Consider the following 8,416-nt stretch of genomic DNA (forward strand, 5'->3'; position numbering starts at 1 on the left):
GTTGGATTTGTAGGTGTTTGCAATCTTTAGATAAGCTATCTAGCTGATCTCCCGCTACCTGAAGTAGTCTCAGCCTGCTACTTCTCCGCCATCCTGACCCATCCCCAACATCAATGAATTTGTTCAAACATTTGTTATGTAGAGCTTTCCAATTTCTCTTGATTTGTGTCTTATCACTGATGGTGGTCACTTGGTAATCTCTGAGTTTAACTTTGCTGTGATCTAGGTTGTGCATCTCACTTGGCTATCCTTAGCGGATTTTCCGCCACCTCCCTGTAGCTGATGCTAATTGTCACTGCACTTTCAGTAATACATCTTATAAGTGGGAAAGGTGCTAGGATATTCAAAGTGGTGTGTATCTTTCTGTAGCACATCATATATTCTGCTGGGTTCTATGAGCATTTTCCCGTTTTGTTTTGTTTTTTTTCCCTACAAATTCCGGATGATTCTAGCCCCTTCTCTGTAGCAACTGCTTTCCTTATACACAGTGAGCTTTTCCTTGGCCAACTGGATGCCTCCTGTAACAGTTTAGGGGATAAAGTCAGTATGGTCATCTTTAACACCCAGTAGAGGGACATGAGGACAGCTGAGTTCCAGAGGGCGCAGAGCCATGCTTATTGAATTTACAGATAAAGCCAACACCTAGTGCTTTTACAGGCTACCACATAAAGTAACACACGCTGCTGCTTGTATGTGTTACACAGTGGCTGCTTGTGTGCCCTCTTGAGAACAAATACATGCCAACCCTAGTCACTTTGGTAGTTTGCTGGCTTTAAAAAAATTAATTTAACCAGATGAATCCTTTTTTAAATGCATATGTGCATATCGCGCACATTTAGGTTTTAAAAAATTATCTTTTGCCTATTATATATTAGAAATAATTTTGAATTCATAGAAGGGTCAAACAGGGTCTGAGTCAGTATTCGCTTTCTAGGATCATATAAAAGTTGATGATCAGTTTGAAGGCAAACGTAATCATATCATCCCCCAGCTAAAACCCTCCCAAGATTCCCCTTTGCCAAGACTTACAGCCCCTGTCTGCTTGTCTTCCTTTGTCTCCCCGCCTCTCCCTCCTCAAATTCTGTGCTCCCACCTACCAAACTGGGATCCTCGTTCCCTGATTGAGCCAGGCAATTTGTTGTTGCCCACATCCTGCCCTTGCCCTCTCTCTACCTGGGCAACTCTTCCCACCACAGCCTGACAGTTGCTACTCACCTTTTAAGACCTAAGTGGGCTCTCTTCTCTGAGGTCTTCTTAGATGCTGACCTACCCTCAACATTGGGGTGATGTCTCCCTCTTACTCCTCTATAGTATTTTGCTCCAGTGATCTTGCATTTTATTAAGAATCTGTTTACATGTCACCTTCACCTGTTTGGTTGTATGCCCAGACTCCTGTAACTGGAGATCAAAGATGATATCTTACTCACATTTGATTTCCTGGCCCAAGAGAATGCCTACCACATGGCAGATAGGCGGGAGAGATTTATTAATTTGAACTGAAATGGAAATGGTATTTATTCAATGAGAAAAGATCCCCCTGCTTTTTTTCAAGTAGTTCTCCATTTTCTACGTTCTACTTTCTAGCCATAGATTGTGAAGGAAATAATCAGTGTTCAGGTAGTCAAAGGTGAAATGTCATAGCAGAACATCAGTAAGTTAAGTGATAGAGCTAGAAGGAATAATTGAGAGGTCAGAGAGAGGAGACATGAGAGAGATCATGTCTATGAGAGCATGTGGGAAAAGGAGAGAATATGGGTGGAAAGAGGAAATTCTATCAACTTTTCATCTTATAAGTGATCTTTGCAAGATTTAAAGGGAAGCAAAGTATCTGGCGGGTAAAGTGAGTTCAAAGAGGCTTTCTGGAAGCAGCTGAGTGGAAAATGAACTCAAGTCCAGCCAAATGTAATCCACACTGGGAAATGAGATGATGGATTGAGCATCATTAAGATTAAATCATCATCCAACAGGCACTAACATTTATTAAACTGTTCCTCTGTGCTTGGCCTTGTGCCAGAACCTTGGATCATGGTAGACAAGGACTCTGTCCATAGGACCAAGGCCTCAAAAGTTCACTTTCTTCAACCGTGGGTCCTTGACATTTGTAACTATGACAGGCCATACCCAGAACTTTTATAATCTACAGCCGCTCGGGCCCCACTGTAGACTCAGAGCAAAAATCTTCAGGGAGTGGGGTTAAGGAATAATACCTTTTGAAAGAACCTCAAGGGACTGTGATAAGCATCTCTGATTAAGAACTACAGCTGCACTGGAACTGCGGATTAAAACAAATAACTGTAACATGAAAAGTGCTGTGGGGTGCAGAGAGAGAAAGGATATTTTGGGGGCGATCCAGGAAGCTACTTGGAAGAAGTGCCATTTGAATTAAGACTTGGAAAATGATGAGATTGGGAAGAGAATCAGAACTAGAAATTAGAGATGGCACTGCAGTAGCTGATAGAAAGAGAGAGAGAGTGAGAAGACAAGACAATGTGAGGGAAAGAAGAAAGTAGACAAGCGCAGGACAGAAGGTGTCCTTAAGGTGTTAGAAACTGGGGAGTTCAGTGTCATAAGATAAAGTAGAGAATAAGGCCAAATATTTTGTGGAAAGGTTATGGGAGAATGGGGCTTACCAGTGTATCGGTAGACAGAGTCGTTATGAAAAATTTTGGTGGGAAATGCTTCAGTAAAGTGGTAGCTCAGAAAGACAGGTCATTAATGTTGATTAATTGCAGAGGAATTGGATAGAATGACTGTAAACTCTTTAATGAGATTTAGAGGTAAAAGGAAGAAGGCATTAAGTCTGATACATTATAGAATCTTTTTTTATCAAAGGTTAGCATTGTTCTGAAGATGTTTGTAATATTTAGAAGATGGAGCCAACAGAGAAGAGGATAAATATGCAATGAAAAGGACAAACAACTAATAGAGCAAGTTCCTGGAGGAGAGGGGTCAGAACCCAGGAGTGGCAAGTCAAGGATGGGTGTAGATGCGGTGGAGCGGCGATAGGGAAATGACATAAGGGTGCTTGTGTCAATGACCTGAACCCCTCAGTAAGGAAGGATGGGGGCTCTGAGTCTGCGGAGGAGCTCCAATAGGGTTTTAGGTGGCAGATGGTGGGAAACAACAGGAGCGCTCATTGCGCTCTTCCTTCCACTTTAGAAATAGTTGCTTTCTCATTTGCTAAAAAGGCATTAATCTCTTGCAGTGACTGAAGCATGGATGTGAGGGTTGTGTATCGGATGAGTTCTCAGTTCTGACTGCATGTGAAAATTACCTGAGCTAGGTTTTTTGCGGGGAGGGATGTCTGGCATCAGGAAGCTCCCTGATCATTCTAATTTTCAGTGGAAAACCTAACAACACAGGGAAATAGTCATTGTGAATATGCTATTCAGCTAGGATGTTTCCAAATTGTTAGACATAAATAATATATAGGATATTCCGTTAGCCACTGAAAGGGGAAAAATTTTTTGAAGGGGTCTGTCAAAAGCCAAAAAAGACTGTCAGAAAAGCGAAATTTAAAGGAAGAGTTATGTTGCTCTACCCACTCACTCATCCATATAGCACTCAGTAGTCCTCTGACTACCTGCTGCATGTTAAATAGCACACTGTTGCTGAAAATAAAGAAACAAGATATCTTTCCCTCTAGTGGCCTAGATTTAATGGGAGAGAGAGAGAAGACAAGGAGACCTGTGAGTACAGCTGCATGTTGTAAAGGCAGGAATGGAGGTGGGCAGCAGGTGCTCTGAGCAGAGAGTGAAGGAAGAGCTCATCCAGATAAGAGAGGTGGGAAAACAAATTAGGAAGTGTCTAGAACAGCGGAAGATGGGCTGGATGGTACTTAACACTCACCGAGCTAGATAATGGCACCAGATCAAGGCAGAGGGTGGGTCTCAGGCTTGGCTTGCCTAGAGGAGGTTCCTAGTAGCCTAAGGAATAAAATTAAATCGTGAAAAGCTGAAACAATAAAGTTACATGGTAGTGGTAATGTTAGGGAATATAGCATTAACGAGTAGCAGTAATTTTTTACTTATCTACTGTATCACTTGGGATCCAGCCAGAAAACAAAGGGCACACTCACATTTACTAATTGAGGTAAGTTTAATAGATGGGCTTCTTGAAAAGGGATAAATAGGGTGTAGGAGAATAACAAAGAAAAGCCCAGTGCCCTGGAAATGAACTGTTTTTACTCACAATATTTCGACACTGAATGTGTGTGGGTTTTTCTCATACCAACCAATTCTCCAAAGTTCCAGAGACCAACTGGGTGCCCTACAATTTAATTGAATTCTGACACTAACTACACAGAGCTGGTATCAGACTCCGTCGGCTTAAGGGCTCAGTGTCACAAGACTGCCCTCACTTTGGATGCCAGTTCCAAGTGTTAGGTCCCTCGGTTACCCTCACTTCTGTCTGCTTTGGCTGCAAAGTAGGGGGAGAGAGGTGTTCTTAAAATCCCCCTTCCTTTTCAGACTTAACAGCTAAAATGTCTCACAAAACTCTGGAAAACACTTTATTTACTAACTGGTTTGTTATAAAGGATACAAATGAACAGACGAAGAGGTACATACAGCAAGGCACAAAAGGGTCCTGACGAAGGAATTATGGTCCCAGTGTAGGAAGGACACCACCCTCCCAGTATCTTGATATGTTCCTGAGCTCTGGAGGTTTCTGAACCTTGTTATTAGTCATTTAAGAGTTTTTATGGAGGTTTCCTTATGCAGGCATGGTCAATGAAATCATTGGCCACTGAGGATAAACTCAGTAGCCACCCCGTCTCCCCTTCCTGGAATTTGGGTGGTGGGGCTGAAAGTTGCAACCTTCTAATCAGACCTTGGTTTTTCTGGTAACCAGCCCCATCCTGAAGCTGTGTAGGGTCCCCTAGCCACCCGCCATGTCATTAGCATACAGAATACACTTACTACTCTGGAGATTCCATGGACTTTAGGAGCTGTGTGCCAGGAAGTAGGGACAAAGACTATTTATTTTTTCATTCTGTCATACCCTGATGACAGAGAGGTTATGATCATTCCTGGGCCTAAAGAGGCAAGGAAGGGGTTGGCCATCAGAATTTGGGACAGAGAGAGCTCTTACTAGCTTATTTTAAGTTAGACATGGTCAAACATGAATGTTCCATGGTAACTCTAAATCTCTAATTTGAAAGATTGAGCTTAAGGTGCACTTGCTTGAAAACCAGTTCAAGTTTTCAGTTTTAGAATTATGTGATTCTTTAGAGGTATTATTTTGCAAACTACATAAGCTATAGTAGAGGGGTTTCAACAGATCGTCTTGCCTTGCTATTCATTTTGTTTGGAGCAATGTCAGAGGAAGGTTAGATTGTTGCTGGTGTTCTTGAAAAGCCCCTCTTCTACATTCCTCTTCGTGAGAATGGGGGGCGGGGGCTTCTTTGACCATCCCTGAAAATAACCCAGATGGGAAAGTTTGTATGTCATAAAACTTCCAGAATGTTTGCAGCATTTTTTCCTGAAAAATCGATTCATGAATTTTCCGGAACTCTCAGAGTATTGTCAGAATCATTTTAGCTCTAAGTAAACAAAGATAGCAAATGGGTGGTGATTTGGCTAGATCATCATTTTTATATTCTCTGGCCAGCCAGCCACGTACTTCCCTCTCTCCAGGTACACATCTCATTTTTCCCTACTTGGTTTTTATCCCACTCTTGTTCTAATTTGCCTCAAATTGATTACTATGATTAAAATATGTCACGTATCGTTGGTAGGGTTTTTATTTCCCTGTATGTATAATTCTGTGTATTTGAATATTGATGTGGTTGCATAAAATATTCCTATTCATCACAACTTGATAGCTTTCAGCACTATTTGGAGTTGATTTTTCAGACTGCTCTCAATAACCAAATAACCTCATAGACTTCCTGGGAGCTTTACTAATGTATAGTTTGTCTTCTCTGGGAATAAAAAGCTTTCCATTTTATTTTATTTTGAGGTTCACTAGCCCAGCAGGTGGACCTTTGATATTGTTTTGTTCAGGTGCCAGTGATACCCAGAGTGTTTGAGGAAGGTCGGAGGTTGGTTATTCCTTTGTTAAAATGCAAAAGTGCATCTGTGCTGTGGAAGAGCCGGAGCAGTGGTTGACATGAGGCTGCAGAATGGCATGGGGCTGGGGTTGAACTGATGTGGCTGTTTCTCCACGTCTCACCCGTGTCTGCCTTTTTTTTTTTTTTTTTTTTTTTCCAGCCACCCAATGTAAGCACGGGGCTGTGTACGATACCTGTGGTCCAGGATGTGCCAAGACCTGTGACAACTGGAATGAGATCGGTCCATGCAATAAGCCATGCATTGCAGGCTGCCACTGTCCAGCAAATTTGGTCCTTCACAAGGGAAGGTGCATCAAGCCAGTCCTTTGTCCTCAGCGGTGACCTTTGTTCTGCTCTTAAGACTTTGAAACCTGGTGTCCTTGACACTGAAGTGGAAGAGCCAATGAAGGACTGCAGTATTTGTGTGCTGATTCTTCACATACACACACAGAGAGTATATATGTGTACATATATAGATATATAGATATATTCAGAAACATTTCATCATTTATATAAACTATAGGTGGATTATTATATGTATATTTTTTGCTATAAGACATGTATTATTTCTAGGATCCTAACCTGTAAGCCATTGGAATCATTGTATAAATAAACCAGGTGTTGGTAATTTAATAAGGCAGCATGCAGACATATTGGATGGCTTTAACATCACATACATTTGTCATTTTTAAGAAGTTTTCTAAGAAACCCAAATTGCCTGCCTGCATTAATTTTAGCTTTGAATCAAGACTTGCAGTTTAGTGGAAAATGTGTTTCTCTGGAGAAGGGCAAAGTTATCCAGGGGCATTTCATGCTTCCAAGGAGAGGAATGTATGCCTGAGAGAGATGGCTAGTGATTGGTGACAGGCCCTAATGGTGCATGGAAAGCAAGGGATAGGTTGTTAGACTTTCTTGGGTCATGGTCCAATATTATTTCCAAAACCGATTGGCTAGTTGCCAAGAAATATATATTTGTCAGTCGAGCATAGCCAAAGACTTGAATGGTTTCTTGCCATCTTTGCATACTCTTTGAGTCACCTAATTATAAATGTGTGTATGATGGATGTCCATTTATATGTCACAGTGAGATTAAAAAATGTTTGGGTAACATGTTAGTTTTATTGAGCATGAGCAGATATTTGGAGAAACTTTTGCACAACATGTGAGAAAGTAACCATTTCTTTGAATCTTAGAGCAATTTAGAATGGGCAAATATAATAAGTTGATGTAAGCCATCTACCTTGTATGACTATTCCTTGTGTAAAATGAAAATCACTAATTCCAGAGGATCCTAGTCCAGTGCTATTTGGAGACTGTTAGTATGTCATAATTATTATGCAGAAAGCCTTTACTGACCAGTTGATTTAACATCAGGCCAAACAAAGACTGGTCTCTGTACTTGCTCTAATTTACTGGTAGTTTACTACTGGTCATCACGTGAGCTTCCTGAATTTTGTTTTCAGTTAATAAATGAAAATGTCAACAAAACAAAACTTACTGATGTCTAAAAATACTATGTTCTACAGTGTAGTAAATAAAGGGCTTAATATTTAAAACAATGTATTTTCTCTTCCAAGATGTGCTGTGTTATACTTCATAAGTAAACCATATCAACTTTGGGCTCATCAATTTTATAACGGCTTTATTTAGACATATTTTATGTAACCTACAATACTTAATTTTTATAGAGTACTATTAATAGAGAAGAGAAAATCCCCAAATTTTTGACAATCAGTATGTTGCCATTGCCTGTCATGCATTCGTGACAGCTCAAGTATTAATTTGGATTCTTTGCTGGGACATCTCCAGCTGTTTGAGTAAACTGAATAAAGCACAGAGTGTAATACTGACTGGCTGGGACACCAGAAAATGTGGTTGTTGTTGTTTTCCATGGGTCCTAAATATCTTAATATCTGGAACCCAAGGTAGCCTGGTCATTGCTTTAGTGCTACATTTGGAAAGAGAGCTTTTTAGGGGACTTAGGTTCCAAATATAGTTGTGACCTTCTCCACACTGTTTAAGCATTTGGAGCCACACTTTTGCTCATCTGTAACACAAAGAGGCTGGGTAGCATATGAGCAAGGTTAAGAATCAAGAAAACTAGACACCCTGCCTCTCATGGGATTACTTGCACAAAGATCTGAGACAATTGGAGTTTGCAAAACTCTTATATTTATAATCTCATGTATTTCCCCCTGTACTGAAAGGAAGGATAGGGCAGATCAGTGGACCTCTTCTGATTGGTTCCTTTTTAGATCATCTTTAATTCTTTTAGATTATCTTTAAATTCCTTTCCATTTCACACTGAGTTTTTGCTTTATGAAAGAGGGACCACAGAAGGGAAAATTGTGGATGGTTATTTAC

General features: G+C 40.6%; 1 protein-coding gene across 1 annotated transcript in view; it reads left to right on the forward strand.

Moving 5' to 3' along the window:
* Positions 1 to 7,611, forward strand: part of LOC111147356 (BMP binding endothelial regulator) — a 252,678-nt gene extending 245,067 nt beyond the window's left edge. The window contains exon 15 of the mRNA XM_022503357.1: positions 6,213 to 7,611. Coding sequence (XP_022359065.1) covers positions 6,213 to 6,394 — 182 coding nt within the window. The 3' untranslated portion in view covers positions 6,395 to 7,611. The remainder of the gene's footprint in view (positions 1 to 6,212) is intronic.
* Positions 7,612 to 8,416: the final 805 nt, after the last annotated feature.

Source organism: Enhydra lutris, unplaced genomic scaffold, assembly GCF_002288905.1.
Source record: "Enhydra lutris kenyoni isolate GAN:26980312 unplaced genomic scaffold, ASM228890v2 scaffoldscaffold16, whole genome shotgun sequence".
NCBI lineage: Eukaryota > Metazoa > Chordata > Mammalia > Carnivora > Mustelidae > Enhydra > Enhydra lutris.